We start from the raw sequence: 18,873 nt of genomic DNA, 5'->3' as shown, positions 1-18,873 counted from the left end.
AAATGGACAAACTAAGTCATAAAACAAAACTAGACCTGGAAAGCAGGTCATTTCTGTCAGGCTGTTCTGAGGCACACAGGTATCCGACACGTACTTTATATGACTGCGGGCTCACATTCTCTGGGTTACAAGTCAAATTCACTTTAGAGGCATGAGAGAGAATTTACAAGTCCGTTAAGTCTGGGCTTGTGTAGTATTGAAAAAACAGGCTAGGATAAACACAAAGGTAACCTGTCACGCAGAGAAACACAAACCACGCCCACTGTTCAATTGTAGTGGTGAGGCAAGCTACAACAAAGAGTTGAGTTTGGGAGCTGGAGACAAGGATTGGTTTAATGCATCCCTCCAAACAACGAGTCTGTGCTTGAAATTAGATTGTTCATGTTTTTTTACCACTGGTAAACTCAAGCTTGTGAGGACTAACACAAGTCACATACTGGCTTTCTCTGCTGATCTGAAATTCTACAGAGTAAAGGGTACTATAAATCACAAATTATCCCTGTTATTTCTGACAACTATATTTTGTCCTTCTAGCCTGAAAAATCTCAATATATTCTCTCTATATAAAACTAACAGGGATATTGTAGAGTGAACTAAAACAATGTAGGTGTTTCTTCACAGACAATACTGGATGTGGTTGGAGACTGTATCTGTAGTGGAGTGTTAGTAAATTGTAAAAACTGTAGAAAGTTAAATGGGGGAGACATATTTTACACAAACTCGAGTATAGGATAGGGAAAAGTCTGCATCATTCCAACTCTGATAAAGTGCACGGTCTTCGGAATTCCTGACCTCGTTCATGGATCCATTTATTGGATACTATGAGAGACAAAAATAGTATTGGTCACTACTTCTATTTAAACTAAATACACGTTATCAGCACATGCATCAGAAAAGCTTTATTCCCCAAATATAAATGTCAAAGCAATAGCCTGAAACTTGACGTACTAAGCCTAAGAAGAAAACCCCACAATATTTGCAAATTGGGAAAATCTTAGTATGAAGTAGCTAGGTATGTACTAGCTCACTTCTTTTGAAAAGAGCTGGTGGTTGTACTGTATCCTACCACAAGCAGTGAAGTAAAAAAAAAATTAAAATCAGACGTTTGGCAGAGTAGGGATACTTACCCCACTTGTTTCCAACTAGTACTGGGCAGGCTGCATGCCTTGTGCTGTAATCTCCTTCTCCACTTGGAAAAAGATTGTACCAGAATACAGCTGTTCCCTGGAAATTTCAATACAAACATAACATTTTATTCTATGCAACACAAAGTTTACTTCTACCAGGGTTAATGATCAATGACTTTAAAATATGATGCATTTAAATAGGTTAATTTTTAAATGAACATATTTAAAATTAAACTTGGCAACCTGTTAAAGCCTAAACTTAACATTATTTGTATTCAATTTAAATGAAAGTGTTTTCTGCCAAGTTCTAAAGAAAAAAGCTGCAGGAAGTCACTGGCTAAGCACCTGGAACCTGCGTTTGCTGCAGTGCTACACCAGCTTTTCAACTAGTTCATTCAAAGTTAAGAAGCTGATTGGAAGAGAGAGAGAAGCTTTTTGCTTTTTCAATTCCCAATCTATGAATAAAAACTTGTCTACAGTGTGGAATAATCCACATTATGGGAAGGTGTGATTCCTAAAGTGCTGTTTGTTAAAGTGCACTAGGGAACCTTTAGTATGCACCCCAGTGTCTATATGTACCAATTAATGTGCAACACTGCAGCTGGGGGGGGAGATTTCTAAAGCAGAGTAACAAAGTGCAAATTACACCACCACGTAGGCAATCCCTAGGTGTGAACGGATGAGATCTATTAAAACCATGAAGGGCATGGTGACAAACTATCAGTTCAAATTCACTAACCATAGATCCATCCTTTGTTTTAATAAATCCAAAACATTTGACTCTTTCATGTGTCCAGAATGCAAGGTTTATTTAAATGGCAACAATCTTTGTTACTGCAGAGTTAAGATTTCCAGTGACACCTCATGTCCTTCCAGAAGTTTAGGTTAAGCAAGACTCAGACTTCAGAATACTAGGAAACGCAGCGTTAAGGTAAACCGCCCACATAACCTTAACATTGCCCTCTTTGAGCAATGCCCCATAACCCACATACTCTGCCTTTTCACTGTAAATTAAAGGAGCGTCCTGTACTTGCCCTACACTCAGTCTACTCTCCTGACAGCACACCACACTTGTAAAATTTAACAGCTGCTTCACACTAACTCACAGGATATCACCTAAACCTATACTTTCCCTTACCCATCTACAAACTGTTCTCATATCCCACCTTGCTATTGACAATTCATGTGGCAAGACCCTCCTCTTCCCCTCCTGAAACTTGCTCCTGAGAGGAACCTACACAATTTTGTAATAAAATGATCCACAGTGGCTCCTCACAGTACACATGCTGTTTGTTTTCCCTTCCTCGGACATAGGAGGTGGGGTGCAAATCCTGAACTTCTCATATACTCAGAGTTCTGTGACACTTCTCAAACTCATTCTTCTCAGCTCACAAACAAATCTCTACCCCCTGCTGCCTCCGCCATTAAAACCATTTAGTACAGTTAAAACACACACGGTTGAATGCAGCTGCAGTGCATGTGGATAATTCCCAGTGGCTACTGTCAGCTTCAGGGGAGCAGAGGTAAGGTTATATGGGCATTTACCTTAACTCTGTATTTCCTGAAGTTTGAGTTTTGCTGAACTTGATGTTCTGGAAAGGCACTAACTGTCACCAGGAAACCAGAACTGTGTTAATTTTTTTTGTCATTTGATTTCCTAGTTATTTTGGGGGGGGGGGGGGGGGGGGGGGAGGGGGGGGGGGGGGGTTGGTTTCTTTTAAACAAAGAAAACTTGTTGGTAGGAGTGAGTGGTCATTGTGGCAACTGAACATTAGAATGCAAGCCAAGTGGCCTATCAATCCTGGTCATATCTTTCCCCCCTACTTCCCGGCTCAGCTTCACTAAACAGCCCTATCCCTCCCAGCTGGCCCCCACCACACCATTTTGTCCAGGCTTGGAAGGGCATGACCCGGTGTGTGGTAGTATAGCCAGGTTGCCAAGTGGCCCTGGCCTTGGAATCCAGCTCTCTCCCTACAGATGATCAGAGAACCCAAAAAGATCTTTTTAAGAGCCACCACCATTTTCTAAAAAGGAGTTTTATTCTGTGCACTGCTTGGCTAGTCTGGGTTTCCCCTCCAAATAGAGTCTGACCCAAATTACAAGTAAGGTAAGTTTTATGTTTTGGACCTATTGGCTTCAGTAGTCTATGATTCAATACAGGTTAAAACTTCATAATCATGCAGAACAGCAAAAACTGAAACACTGCACAAGCACAGCTAGATTTGACCTGAAAATGTGTGTAATTTTACTTGCATAGGTAGCGCCACTGAAATAAGTGGTACTGCTTAAGTGTTTGCAGGATTGGTGCCCTAGTACTTTCTTCAATCAATTAATTTTGAAGTTTTCATTTTACATTTAAACACCCAAATATACAGTTCCTCATAGCTGGATGTTAACGGAGGAAAAGTGGGAGAGTAACATCTAAGATGCATTAAAACTCATAAAAAGAACAGGAGTACTTGTGGTACCTTAGAGACTAACAAATTTATTAGAGCATAAGCTTTCGTGGGCTACTGTACAGCACTCCTGTTCTTTTTGCGGATACAGACTAACACGGCTGCTAGTCTGAAACCGGTCATTAAAACTCATCTTACCTTTTTAGGCCAAACACTAGCTCCTACTTCAGGGAATACAGTAGCTCCCCCTGCTGATACATCACTCATCTGTAAAGGAGAGAAAATAAGAGCAGCTTTTACCCAGTGCTTTCCAAAAAACATCAATAAAATATTAAGTTACTGAAAACCTTCATTTCTGACTCCACATTAAGAGCACAATTTCTGTGACTAGCTGTAAAATTGCATTTGCTATGGCCCTGTAGCATGAAACAGAAAATGTGGTAGTCATTCTTGTTCCAGAATTTGTAAGGCTTTCAGATGCCTTGATGACGAGCAGAGTACAAATACCGCGGCACCTAGAAAAATGGAGTTCACTTATCTGTAGCTAGAGGTTCTTTGACATGTGTGGTCCCTATCTGTATTCCACACATGGATATGCATGTACTCCATTCACCTAGACTGGAAATTTCTTAGCAAGTAATGTCCATTGTTCTGCACCTGCACACTTGTTCTCCTCATGCTCCAAACCGAGGATATGAAGGGCAGTGCAAACCAACACGTTTCCAGTTCTTCTTCTTCTTACTGTGAATCAAGAAAGATCGGAAACAGAGGGGAAGGAGGGCAGGTAGAATACAAATAGGGGACTCCACACTTCAAAGAGCCTCCAGGTTACAGATAAGTAACCTTCATTTCTTCTTCAAGTACTGGTCCCTGTGTGTATTCCACATGTGGATGATTGGTAAGCAGTATTCAAACAGAGGGAGGGTGCAAAAATGCAGTTTGTATAGATGTCTGTAAAACTGCTGTCCCAACAGCTGCATCTGCAAAAGAGGCCTACATTAAGGCATAATGTTTCATGAAGGTATGGATGGCACTCCAGGGTAGCTGCTCTACAAATGTGTAGTATAGTAAAAGATGCTGTTGAGGTTGCTTGTGGTCTAGTGGAATAGGCTTTCACCCATCTGAAGGAGGAATATGCACCAGCTGTGAGAGAGTGAGCAGATAATGCTTTTCCTTGCAATCACTCTATTGCAACAAATAATCTTGATGACTTCCTAATTGGTTTTGTTCTTTGCATATAGAATGCCAAAGCCCATCTGATGTCATGAGAGTGAAGTCTCCTCTCATTGGAATTATGAAGTTGTGGGCAAGGCAACCACCAAAAGTCTGTGTAGCTCTAGTGATGCCATGCCATTCCTTGCTAACACCAGAATGCCCCACCAAAGAAACCCCTGGGTGGTGGAGTGGGAGAGAGCAGCAACAGTTGAGGCGGAGGAAGCAGTATATCCGCTCTAGCGTTGGATGGCAGCTTGTAAAAGTTCTGGTGGTAAAATGGCTGAGAGGCATGTCCAGGTTTATAACCCTGCTTGTGGTGTTTTCTCTTTGGGGCTGGGATATAAATGCTCAGGGAGTGGAGAATTGTCCGGAGTCCTTACACAAGTGCAATGACTCATCAGCTTTCCTGTTGAAGGGTTAAACTGCAAGGAAAAATCCTCAGTGATATTCTGGACCTCCCTGGGGAACCCTGAAGAGTGAAGGCATGATTCAAGTATCATAACTATAGCTATAGCAACAGCTCTAAACATGGGATCATCCCCTTCCACTGCTGCTTAGAATGAGGTCTCAGGCACCCGTTTGATTTCCTTAGTGAGGTCTTGGAATTGAGTCCTGTCCTCCTGAGGAAGCAGGACATGGTAGTTAGCAAATTCTGACTTGGAGGTTGGTTGATGAAAATCCTTTCCAGAAGGTCAAGGCATTTAGAGCCTTTATCTGTTAGAGCTGCCCTGGGGTGTTGCAATCTTAATCTCACTGTGGGTGCCTGCACCACTAGGGAATTACCCTCTGGGTGGGTAAAGAGGAATTCTGCTCTTTTAGCCTCCCTGGGATGGGGGCACAGGGGTATGCCACAATGCCCTAGCAGGTTCCAAAATGGCCTTGTTCATTGGGAGGGCCACCAGAGAAAGGCCCATGGGTTGTAAGATGTCAAGGAGTTTAGGATGTGTGTCATGGACCTCGTCAAGAGAGAGCTGGAGCTCAGTCACCATCCCCTGCAAAAACACCTGATATTGGCTGTGGCCATCAATTGATATGGCAATAATGGAGCGACTGCCTCATTGGGTGAGGAGGATGACATGCCTTTTGGGACCATCAGTACCAAACCTCTACTTTGATTTCTTCCTCTGTGTACTCAGTCAGTTGGTATCAGTTAGGAGAGTAGTGCTGGTAGGTTTTTGTGCACAGATCTGGGCTGTTTGGCATATGGATCCTGTGGGGTCAATATCCCACTAATGCAGTTCTGTGGGCAGTTGTATCTTGAAGGAGGACTGCTCCAAGACCTCAGAGGTTCTATTAGGTTAGCCTCCCTAGGAGGAGATGGACTCAATGGATGAGAAAGTAGGTTCACCATCTACTGGCAGTCTACTGGTAGAAAAATGTTCCAGCTTATGGAAAGGGTATGGGAAAAATCTCGGGGTGGTTTCTTCCGACGTTGAAATGTCGGAGAAGGACCAGGCCTGACAGGAAAGGAGGTTGTGGGTAGGGCAAGGCACAACCATCCTCTGGCAAGGTAAAAGTTTCAGTCCACGCTGGAGTTCTGGAGGTTGGGACTGATGCACCTGAGGGCATGGTGGTTGGCTAATCCCTGCTGGAATGTCAGTGCTGTTGAAGGGGAGTCCAAAGTCAAGTTCCCAGTCCGTCCTGGTAGATGCTGATCATTTGTCCTATGAGCTGGAGCTAGAACTAGGACTGATCCTTCTTCCTTCACAACTTCCCCTCTTGGATGGAAAATTTAGGTGGATGGATCTAACTCCCAGGACCTGTAGGCAAGGACTTACCTGACTTCGACCTAGTTGGAGAGGGTTACTTTCATTTGATGGCAGATCTAGAAGGGGATCTCTTATGCCCATAAGAATGCCCCTTACTCTGGTAAGAGGCCTGAGGCAGTGGTTTTTTGGGTTTACTGCTGTTATAGCCTCTGCTCTAGAACTTGTGCTCATAGGGTCATTGCCTGCAGTCTGAGGCCACCGGGGGGAGGGGGGGGGGGCGCGCTGGATGTGACTGGGATCTTATGGCCTTCTCCATGTGGTTTTTCCTCAGATGGTGCTCTCGTGCCTCAGGTTCATGACAAATGCTGCACTTGGTGATTGTGAACCTCTAAAGGCAACACTGGTGTTCATCACTGACTGAGAAGGAGCTGGGATAGGAGACAGTTCTTAAATCCCAAGACTGAGTATAATCCTTCTCTGCAGGGAGAAGCTCCACAAGGCAGGAAGAAACTAAGCTATGCTAACTAGACTATAAACTCTAAGAATACTTAAACTATGTACAAATATATATTATATATTTACAGATTCTGCAGAGATTTCCGACTCAGGCCAAGTGCTGGGTAAGAGGGAGCTGGTGGCTGATCTGCACCACCCCTTATCCTCAGTTTGGAGCACAAGGAGAAGCCTGGACCAATGGACACAACTTCCTAGAAATTTCCACTCTCCGGTGCATGGGGTGTACGTGTGCCTGTTGGGACCTCTTGTTGTCAACTGGCAGAGGGCACGGGGGTGCATAGGGATCCCCTGGGTCAAATAGATGCATAATAATTCACAAAAACGTCATACGGTCTCTACTGAGAGCCAGTAGCCCACTGGTCATCAATCACTGCAAAATGTATGTATAGGTAATATTTAAGAATTTATGTATCCATACTGAAAATTATGTTTCAATTATGTTCTTAAGGTACAAGAATTTGGGTTCTTAACTTAGGGCACCAGGAGACAACACATCTTGCACAGGTTCCTTTCCGGCAGGAGGTAAGAGACACTTATCTCCCTGTCTGGTCATGCATATTGTGTATTGTCTGCCTCACATTGGAGGCTCATATACAGACTGAGCCAGGTGCCAGTTGAACAGTTACACAATCTATGGGAGAAAATCAGTAAGAAAAAACAAATCAGCAGGGTCTATGAGTGTGTCCTGTTTATGAATGAAGACTAAGGATGGGATTTGTATATCTGGGGAGGAAAAGAAACACTGAGTCCTTCACCTAGGAGAAAATCTGACAGCATGTCTCTCTCATGAAAGCAGGATTACAGCCAAGAATGGCTGTAAAACACTGCAAGGACTTTTGGTGAGCATTACTCTGCAAGATGTGAGTATTTAATTAAGTCTAGGTTGTAGAATGCATGTTATGATTTTATTTTATATATAAGCCTTTTGCTTCGAGTAGTACTACTTGCTATTTCTTGAATCTCTATGCTTTGTTAAATAAATATGTTTATAGTGAAATCAAGTATGTTTAAGTGCTGTGTGAAGCGCAAAGGTGATGTGAGGTGGAATGGGTAAGCTAGGATGTACTATTTCTTTTGGTGTCAAGTATCAGAGGGGTAGCTGTGTTAGTCTGGATCTGTATCTAACCTTGTTATTTCTAGACTGATTCTTGCCTGCATATTTATACCTGCCTCTGGAAATTTCCACCACATGCGTCTGACGAAGTGGGTATTCACCCACGAAAGCTTATGCTCCAATACGTCTGTTAGTCTGTAAGGTGCCACAGGACTCTTTGTCTATTTCTTTTGGTGCACCAAATCTGTAAATAGTAAGCGTCCAGCGGAATAGGGAGTGAACACTCCAGGGAGATGCTTGGAAGGCTTGAGGGTTGGAGTGTGCTTACTGCTAACATATAGAGTAACAGTTGAACCAGCAAAGCCTAGATCAGGGGTCGGCAACCTTTCAGAAGTGGTGTGCCAAGTGTTCATTTATTCACTTTAATTTAAGGTTTCGCATGCCGGTAATACATTTTAACGTTTTTTAGAAGGTCTCTCTCTATAAAAGTCTATATATAATATAACTAAACTACTGTTGTATGTCAAGTCTGGGGTTCCGTCCGCTGGCTTCTGCCAGCCAGGGTCCTGGCTGCCGGCCCCGCTCAGCCCGCTGCCGGTCTGGGGTTCCGTCCGCTGGCTCCTGCCAGCCAGGGTCCCGGCTGCCGGCCCCGCTCAGCCCGCTGCCGGTCTGGGGTTCCGTCCACTGGCTCCTGCCAGCCAGGGTCCCGGCTGCCGGCCCAGCTCAGCCTGCTGCTGGTCTGGGGTCCCAGCCGCTGGCCCGGGGTCCCAGCCGCTGGCCCCTTGCCAGCTGGGGTCCCAGCCGCCGGCCCCGTTCAGCCTGCTGCCAACCTGGTGCTCAGGGTGGGGGGTGGGGACGTGGGGGGGCTGGGTATGTGTGGGGAGTGCAGGAGTCAGGGATGGGGTCGTGCGGGGATGCAGGGAGCTGGGGTGCAAGGGGGTGCAGGAGTCAGGGCATGGGGTGCGAGGGGGCTGGGTATGTGTGGAGGGTGCAGGAATCAGGGAGGGGGTTGTGGGGGGAATGCAGGGGGCTGGGGTGCAAGGGGGATGCAGGGGTCAGGGCAGAGGGCTGGGATCAGGGGGGTGCTCCCAGCTCCCTGCCCCCTGAGCGGCTCACGGCAGGGGGCTGGAGGGATACACCACCCTTCCCCCTGCCTCTTCTCTGCCTCCTTACCAGTCTGAGCAGCGAGGGCGCTGGGGCTGCTCTTCTCCCCTCCCTCGCAAGGGCCATCGGCGGCAGGGAGGGAGAGGAGGCAGGGCTCGACGCAGCACACTGGGGCAAGAGGTGGGGGAAGGGGAAGCTTGACTGCCGGCGGAGCCTGCCGTACAGCAGCAGCCGGCAGGACCAAGCTTGCTTCTGCCCCCTGCCCCCGCCAGAGAGAGTGATAGGCGGGGGGCGGAGAAGAGTGGGCTGGGTCGGGCAGGATTTTTAATGGCATGCTGCTGCCTGCCGGGGTCCGGCTCAGCCCGCTGCCGGGGTTCCGCAGCATGCTGAGCGGGACCCTGGCAGGCAGCAGCGTGCCATTAAAAATCAGCTTGTGTGCCATCTTTGGCACGCGTGCCATAGGTTGCCAACCCCTGGCCTAGATGGAAGTGCTTATGTTGCTCTGGTTCGGGAGTTGCAGAGCTGACTACTGCTACATACAGACAAGTCTTCCTTACATGAAGGGCAGGTGGTAGTGAAGTGCCTCACAACCTTGGGTATCCGCAGGAAGTGTCATACCTGTTGACTACCTTTTCGATTATTTAAAAAAAAAAAAAAAAAAAAAACACACACCTCAAGCACCTAAAGAAAAGAACTTTGAGGCTGTAAGTTTACTGAATTTGTTTTTTTTAAAAGTTGGTCCAATTTTAAAAGGTACTCTAATTTACCACTGAGCAATTATTAGCTGCCTTTATTTGCAGATTACATGAATCAGAATCACTGAAATCACTCAAGTGCCTAAGCTAAATATGCAGAAATAGAAACTAACTGTTTTTTGGCAGAAACAGTTTGTAATGACATGGCTAAAAATGTCTCACTTACATAAAACAACCAAGTAGCAATTCTGTTGCCTGTTCCCAATTCTTTAAAAGCATCTGGCTCATCTTTCTGTGAAAGAAAGCAAAACACTGATTTAATAAAATGCTCATTTTGATCATGTAATTTGCACACCAGTGGATAGACAGCTGCAGTGCCAGCAAACAAACTCATGCAGAAAAATATCAAATATAGCTCAGGACACAGAGGGTGAGGAAAATGTATGTATTGGTTTATTTGTTAAATATTTTTCCTTTGCTAAAGCTACTGAAATTAAAAGGTTGCAGCCCACGTGACAAGTTGAAAATGCCCCTTTGTCTTAAAATTAATATATAAATCCCTTCATAATCTAGGCCTTAAGTACTTGTCTACTTGTAACTGACAAGCATGAGTTTACACAAGGGAAATCTGCTCTTCACTACCTCAGTTGAGTGAGAAGCAGGCTGAGGTCAGGACTTTCTTGTGGTTGTACCTTGTTGGCTGCCTTTAATACATGCTGCAACCTTACTTTTTTATTTTAGCTCCCCCCCCCCCCCCCCCTTGATTTTTAGCCTTCTCCCTTTTTCCATCTGCTTTTCCCTTTTCTGCCCCCATTCTTTGTACTAGTGCACAAGTGAGCCTTTGACAGGGACTACACCTGCTAGTTACTGTATTTGCCCTTGTGCCATGATGTTGCTGCCTGTGCTATTTGGCTTTCTTGACTTTCACATTTTATACAGCTTAGATACTGAATTATCCAATTCTTAGTATTACAGCTGCAATGTCTCAGAAGCAGGATATCTGGCTCTAATTGCTGAAGCTGCTGATAAAATATGACCATGCATTAATGCATAAAATGGGTATTCTGAGATGTATTATACAAAGATCCAAGCCTCTGTGTGTATGGAGGCAGGTGTGCACTCTCTAAAATACCCCAGGAGCAGCAATTCTCCCACTATACAAGGAGAACTGGAGATGGCTCCCTTTGGAGCAAGTCATCATTATTCTTTTATTACAGCTAGAGAATGGCAAGAATAGATACCTCAGCAAGAGCCAGGCTTGCTGCAGGACCTTTAGACTACCCCAGTTAGAACCGATTCTAACTAGGGCTGTCAATTAATCGCAAATTAATTGTGATTAATTGCACTGTTAAACAACAACCAATTGAAATGTATTACATATTTTGGACGTTTTTCTTCATTTTCAAATATATCAATTTCAATTATAACAGAATAAAGTGTTCAGTGCTCACTTATTACAAATATTTGCACTGTAAAAACAAAATAAATACTATTTTTCAATTCACCACATACAAGTATTGTAGTGTAATCTCTTTATCATAAAAGTGCAACTTACAAATGTAGATGTGTGTTACATAACTGCACTCAAACAAAACAATGTAAAATTTTAGAGCCTACAAGTCCACTCAGTCCTACTTCTTGTTCAGCCAATCATTAAGAGAAACAAATTTGTTTACATTTACAGGAGATAATGCTGTCCACTTCTTAATTACAATGTCACCTGAAAGCGAGAACAGGCGTTCACATGGCACTGTTGTAGCTGATGTTGCAAGATATTTATGTGCCAGATGCGCTAAAGATTTATGCCTTTTTATGCTTCAGCCACTGTTCCAGAGGACATGCTTCCATGCCGATGATGCTCGTTAAAAAAATAATGCATTAATCAAATTTGTGACTGAACTCTTCAGGGGAAAGAATTGTATGTCTCCTCCTCTGCTTTATTCTGCCATATATTTCATGTTATAGCAGTCTCGGAGGATGACCCAACACATGTTCGTTTTAAGAACACTTTCACTGCAAAACTGGCACAATGCTAAGAAGCTATCAATATGAAATTTCTAAAGATAGCTACAGCACTCGACCCAAGATTTAAGAATCTGAAGTGCCTTCCAAAATCTGAGAGGGATGAGGTATGGAGCATGCTTTCAGAAGTCTTAAAAGAGCAACACTCTGATGCAGAAACTACAGAACCCGAACCATCAAAAAAAGAAAATCACTCTTCTGCTAGTGGCATCTGACTCAGATGAAGAAAATGAACATGCATTGGTCCGTATTGCTTTTGACTGTTATCAAGAAGAACCTGTCATCAGCATGGATGCATGTCCTCTGGAATGGTGGTTGAAGCATCAAGGGACTTATGAATCTTTATCGCATCTGGCATTTAAATATCTTGCAACACCGGCTACAATAGTACCATGTGAACGCCTGTTCTCACTTTCAGGGACACTAAACAAGAAGCAGGCATTATCTTCTGCAAATGTGAACAAAAAGTAGGATAGAGTGGATTTGTAGGCACTACTTTTTTTTATTTTGAACGCAAGTTTTTTTGTACATAATTCTACATTTGTATGTTCAACTTTCATGATAGATTGCTCTACAGTACTTGTATTAAGTGAATTAAAAATAGTATTTTTTTTACATTGCAAATATTTGTAATAAAAATATAACGTGAGCACTGTATACTCTGTATTCTGTTATAACTGAAATCAATATTTGAAAATGTAGAAAACATCCAAAAACATTTAAATAAATGGTATTATATTGTTTAACAGCAGAATTAATTGCGTGATTAATCACGATTTTTTTAATTGCTTGACAGCCCAAATTTTAACTCAATTACTGAAGTTCAGCCAATCAAGAAGCCATGCCCACACTACTAATTTAATACGGAGTTAGCTAGAAACCAACTTAAAAAAAAATGACTTCCTCCCTTCATATGCCACAATGGCACTGCTATACCAAAGAGCTGCCTTACAGAACATTTTTAAAACTGTCCATATGTATCCCCTGAAGCACAAGAGAAACCATTCACATTGTGGGGCAGGAAACTATTTCTTTCTAGTTGAGACTAATTACTGTTACATATTCATCTGTGGGAAGTCTCCAATGCATTCCCCCCCCCCCCCCCCCAATAACATTGTATATTTTTGTGCACTGATGTTCATTCTTTTTAGAAGCCATTATTTTAGAAATTAATTCATGCATTTGAAAACAAACTGTTAATGATTTTCAATGACTTTGACAGGACTTTTCATATTTGTTGGTTTTGGTTCACAGGACAATGTTAATCTAAAAGTGTTAATCACACATAAAATGCCCATTAAACAACCACCTGAAATGGCATTATTTCCAATCATGTGAAATTCAGTTGGGATAGGGAGAGGTGAGGAAATTCAAATTGTTTATCAAATAAGCAAATAAACAAAAGCAGAGCTTGGGAGGGGCGGGAACATAAGGCTTTTGTCATCTCTTAATTTCTTTCTTTGGACAATTAATTTTTTTACTCAATTTATAAACCAGAAAAAGCAGCGGATTGATTTATGAGAATTTAGTGCTAGTGAAAGGTGCCAAAACTCACAGCTCTGGGAAATTAAATTCTCTCTCCACATTGAAGGTATAGCATAGGCAATAGCAATGCATACTTCACCACAGTGTCCAGACAATCCTGACCTGCAGGGACTCTCTCTAGAAAAGGGAAAATAATTAAGTCTCCAGGCCAATTCAGTTCCTGGCCTCTCTGAAGAGACTACCTAGGGGGGTGCAAATTGTGGTAATTTGTGTGAGTGGAAACCCTGTTGATTGAGGCCACTACATTATTTTCCATATGCCACCAAAACAGACATCAGATAGTAATAACTGATTCATTGCAGACTTTGGTTGGACTTGCACCAGTGACTAAAAATTATTACATTGACTGTTTATTATTACAGTTTGCTGAGCCAGTCATACCTTATCCATCTCCCAAATGAAGTTAATACCTTCAGTCTGAAAGAATTAGTCACCTCCCTCAATAAAAGACTGTTTTACAGTTTGAAAGGAGATCTTACTGCTTTATAATGCCTGTTCAGTTGGTGGTTTAGAGGGCTTTATCCATTAATGTGGATTAGAAGAGTTGATAGGCTATGAAATTTAACACAAATTAAAGAAAATATATTGTGCCACAGTCAACAGGCCTAGACTTCAGTAGGTCATTTTCACCCCTCCACCTCTTTACTTGCCCGTGCAAAGTCAAAGTGGGGTTCATACTGTCCTCCCACTCCATAATTTGCCACCTGAAAAAGAGAAACACAGTGCATGTGAAGTAGAAAGCCACGAAGACAGAAAAGTAGAGGAACTTACCCTTCCAAAATCAAAATGAGGCTCGTACTGGCCTCCTACGCCGTAGTTGGCTACCTATAGTGAAAGGAGAAGCACAAATATCTAATAAAGCAGTATATTATCTGGAGGAGAGCGAATGAATATTTGACTCCAGCCTGTACACCTAAAACTTTCATCTACAAAAAATTCAAAGTCAGAGAAAATAAGTCCCTCCCCTGTAGGACATACTGTCAAATAACAAAGGGTTAAATCCTATTAAACCTACTCATGAATAGTTCCATTGATTTCAATCAGACTACTCATGAGAATACAAGCAGGAGTTTACCTCTGAGTTTTGAGTCTCGGGATCATTTCTACAGCTATCTACAGACTCTCTCATGATAGCATTTCAAACCCTAGAGTAGGGGTTCTCAAGTTTTTTGGTGGCCCCGGAGTGCAGCCACCAACTATTTTTCCTAAAATACTGAATTAACTTTAGGAAAAAAAAAATCATATATACATCTCCAAATTGTTGTAATTTATTTATGTAGGGGTGGGTTTTTTTTTCGAAGACTCAGTAATAAAAATAATATACACTTGTCTCTATTCTTTACTGGACCTAAACAGAATAGAAACACAAATAAGGTGCTTTGCACGTTCTTGTATTTTTTGGGTAGTTTTTTCCTTTTAAAAAGACTTGCTTGCTAGTAAGTCTACTGCTGTGAAAAGTGGTATTTGTATGTTAATATCACTTTTCACAGCCTCCCAGCTAGCTACTCAGTCTGCTGTGAAAGGTGACATTAACAAACACACAAATATCACCTTTCATAGCAGACTTACTCAGCCCCAGGAAGCCTGGGGACAAATTAAGCCCTGGATGGGGAGCCAGGGGTTATTGGGGGGTGAGCCCTGGGTAGATACCTGCCGCTGCACGGCCAGGGTTGGATCCCTGGGGTCCAAGCCCCAATCCCACAGCTAGGGGATGAAGCCCACTGCTGGGAGGCTGGAGAAGGCAGCGGGGGCCAGGAACGCTAAGTGGTGAGCCTGCCACCACAAGCCCAAAGCCCAGGGCTGGAAGAGGCAGCAGAGGCAATGGGGGGAGGGGAGAAGAGCCACAAGAAAAGCCCCTGGTGGCCTCATGCAGCCACAGTGGCTACATTTGAGAAAACGCTGCCCTAGAAAGAGGCAGCCAAACATCTTCATTTTCTGTTACCCTGAATTAACTTTCCTGCACTCTTCTCCCACCCTAAGTCATATAGACACTTTATATTTTATACACAGACAGAATGTACATTAAGAAAGTCTGTTAACTTGTGCAGTCCTTCTCTAAAATCCTGAAGGTGGTCAGGTCAAGTACAAATTTTTTAAGGATGCTGAGCATCTTCAGCTATCAGACTCCTGTGAGTTGGGATGCTTGGCAGCTTAGAAAAATCAGGCAATTAATCCTTCATGCAGTGTTAGATTAGCTCAGCAGCGGCAGAAGTAAATCCAAGACTATTTATGAGTTAGGATTTCACAATTCCTGCGGCAGAGTCTGTTCTTGAAGTGAGAGCTCTAATATTTCACTCCACCACTATTACTTTACTGATCAGCACAGCTGGAGCCATCATGCCTTCAAATAGTTCTCCATTGCACAGAGTATCAACAAAGATAGTTACTTTTTTGATACTACCACTCTTAGTTTCTGCAACTCTGTTTGGAGAAATGTATCATCTGTCCCTGCTTGTTTCTAGTCTATCAGTCGTTTTGAGTAATGTTCCCCTCCTGTAATGGTTGTCTGTTTTATACCAAGAAGTCCTTTATCCAAGTCATAGATAAAATAGTAATTAGCTTCTATAAACTTTAAAGACTTACAAAATTGTTCTTAAAGCATCCTTGTGTGTCACTCCAAATCACTTTCCCATCCTTTAACAGGAACTCTCTCCCTCCATTCAAAACTAAGCTCAGTTTTGGATATTAGTCATCAGCCTGATCACATTTTTTCTTTTGTCAACCATATTGCTGACTTCCATCTGCCACTTTCTCCTACACGACACTCTAAAGCAGGGGTGGGCAAACTTTTTGGCCTGAGGGTCACATCTGGGTATGGAAATTGTATGGTGGGCCATGAATGCTCACAAAATTGGGGTTGGGGTGCAGGCTCTGGGGTGGGGCTGGGAAGGAGGGATTTGGGGTGTAGGAGGATGCTCCAGGTTGGGACCGAGGGATGTGGACGATGGGGGTGGGATAGGGGGAGGGGGCCCCTCTGGGGTGGGGCCAGAAATGAGGAATTCAGGGTGCAGGTGGTGACTCTGGGCGGGGGGGGGAGGGCTTTGGCTGGGGGTGCAGGGTCTGGGATGGGGGTCCCGGAGGGTGCTCTGGGCAGGGACTGAAGGGGTTTAGAAGATGGGAGGGGGAATCAGGGCTGGGGCAGAAGATTGGGGCACAGGAGGGGGTTAGGGGTGCAGGCAGCACTTACCTCAAGCAGCTCCCAAAAGCAGCCTCACGTCCCCACTCTGGGTCCTACCCAGAGGCGTAGACAGGTGGCTCTGTGTGCTGCCCCGTCCGGAGGCGCTGCCCCTGCAGCGCCCATGGGCCACAGTCCAGCGCATAGAGCCCCCTGGCTGCCCCTAAACATAGGAGTCTGAGGGGGGGGGGACATGTCGCTGCTTCGGGTAGCTGCGGCACACACGCGCAGAGCGACCCCCAACCCCACTCCCCTGCTGGAGTGTGGGAGCAGGGCAAGCCCCAGACCCTGCTCCCCAGCGGGAGCTTGAGGGCCGGATTAAATCAGCTGGCAGGCCGGATGTGGCCTGCGGGCCGTAGTTTGCCCACCCCTGCTCTAAAGAGCCCTCTATTCTGAGCTGGATGCCTGGGCATTTTATCCTCATGTGAACTTTGTTTAGTGTGGCAAGCCTGGTTTCATGATCAGCAGTCACACTTTCTGTGTCTTAATCATAGACTTGTAGGACTGGACGGGACCTCGAGCGGTCTTCTAGTCCAGTCCCCTGCACTTAAGGAAGGACTAAGTATTATCTAGATCATCCCTGATAGGTGTTTGGAAATTTTTAAGAGCAGGTTAGACAGTGACAGAGATTTCACAACTTCCCTAGGCAATTTATTCCAGTGCTTAATCAGCCTGTCAGTTAGGAAGTTTTTCCTAATGTCCAATATAAACTGCCCTTGCTGCAAGTAAGTCCATTGCTTCTTGTCCTATCTTCAGAGGTTAAAGAGAACAGTTTTTCCTCCCTCCTCCTTGTAACCATCTTTTATGTACTTGAAAACTGTTACGTACTCCCCCAGTCTTTTCTTCTCCAGACTAAACAAATCCAGTTTTTTCAACCTTCCCTCATAGGTCATTGTTTGCTATACCTTTAATCATTTTTGTTGCTCTTCTTTAAACTTTCTCCAGTTTGTCCACATCTTTCCTGAAATGTGGCACCCATACTAGATACAATACTCCAGTTGAGGCCTAATCAGCGTGGAGTGGAAAAATTACTTCTTGTGTCTTCCTTACAACACTCCTGCTAATGCAGCCCAGAATTATGTTTGCTTTTTTTGCAATCATGTTACACTCAATGTGAATGGCAGTAAATGTTAAAATGTGATGCTTCCACGTTGATAAATTAAGACCCCAAATGCCTATTTCAACTAGTGAATTTATTTAATTCACTTAAAATATACACACGCGATCACAATCTTCCCCATGTTCTAACAATACTGGTGAAGTAAGGATAAAGTCCTCAAATCAGTTTCTCTGAGACTTTCTAATCTTGAGATGGTTTCAGAGAAAACAACCTATTCCCTTAAATATCACTCAAAACCAATATTTCTCTAGATACCATTCCCATGAAAATTTGAGCTACCATCAGAAAACCTGGTCTTATTGGTGGCAATAAAAAAAATTTCTACATAAAAAACCTCACTCATTTTAAAGAGCAGAAATTTCAACTGTTCTCTACTTCCCTACAGGTTCTATAAGTCAAACTCAGCCCTGGGGTAATCAGGTGCTGCTCCACTGAAAACGGAATTGGATCCCCTTTACACCAAGACTGAATTTGGCTCAGTTATTCAACTTAAGTATCAAGGCATTGATGTTCTTCCCATATTGTTTAGGCCTGACTTTCGGTAACACTTGAAGGAGTTGAGTGCACACCAAAGAATAAGCCTCTGCATATATCCCCCAAAGCAGCTGTCTGAAGACTACCTGGGTGTGTCTACTGTACAGTACATTTAAAAGTCCATTTCATTCAAACCAAAGTCTGGTGTGACTAGTTACGGAAATCCTCATTTACACACCTGTAGTTCCTCTGCTGTGGAAACATCCAATCCTGTTAGGTCCTGTATCCTCCTGTTAATGCGAGATACCACAGGGCTTTCATATCCAGACAACCAGGCACTAAATTAAAAAAGGAAATGATTTGCTAGTAACATACCTTAAGCTTGTGTTAGAAGTGGAACATTCAGAATCATCTGTAGACAATTGTTTAGGCTAATAATATAATTACTGGCATTGCCAGGTCCCACATTTGTGAGGCTTCTCTTACCAGAGAGGACATTTGTAACTTTGGTAATATCAGAGTCTTGAATAAGGCCCCTAGTTTCTATAATGGGTTAGGAAATAATCAAAGGAACCACATTTAAATTTTTTTAAACTAAGTAAGTTACTTTCCAATACTATTTGGACAGCTGAAGTGGACAGGACTAAAAATTGTATTCCATTATTTTATGTCAGGTTCTAACAATCATTTTGAACAAGCTTACAAACACAAGTTTTGCCCT

General features: G+C 43.4%; 1 protein-coding gene across 4 annotated transcripts in view; it reads right to left on the bottom strand.

Annotated features, from left to right (window-relative positions):
• Positions 1-18,873, bottom strand: part of P4HA1 (prolyl 4-hydroxylase subunit alpha 1) — a 60,035-nt gene continuing 41,162 nt past the window's right edge. For 2 of the 4 annotated variants that reach the window (XM_026651148.2, XM_026651147.2), the window contains exons 10-15: positions 18,391-18,490; positions 14,034-14,087; positions 10,043-10,108; positions 3,722-3,790; positions 1,128-1,224; positions 1-819 (exon numbers count right to left, since the gene is read on the bottom strand). In XM_026651148.2, the coding sequence (XP_026506933.1) occupies positions 749-819; positions 1,128-1,224; positions 3,722-3,790; positions 10,043-10,108; positions 14,034-14,087; positions 18,391-18,490 (457 nt within the window). In that variant the 3' untranslated portion in view covers positions 1-748. Of the gene's footprint in view, positions 820-1,127; positions 1,225-3,721; positions 3,791-10,042; positions 10,109-14,033; positions 14,088-14,154; positions 14,209-18,390; positions 18,491-18,873 lie in introns of all 4 variants that reach the window. The other 2 variants (XM_026651146.2, XM_026651145.2) reach the window with 1 other exon arrangement.

Source organism: Terrapene carolina, unplaced genomic scaffold, assembly GCF_002925995.2.
Source record: "Terrapene carolina triunguis isolate 2854851 unplaced genomic scaffold, T_m_triunguis-2.0 Scaffold95, whole genome shotgun sequence".
In the NCBI taxonomy this organism is placed as follows: domain Eukaryota; kingdom Metazoa; phylum Chordata; order Testudines; family Emydidae; genus Terrapene; species Terrapene triunguis.
The sequence above is the reverse complement of the archived record's forward strand: the minus strand, read 5'-3'. Positions and strand labels throughout refer to the sequence as shown.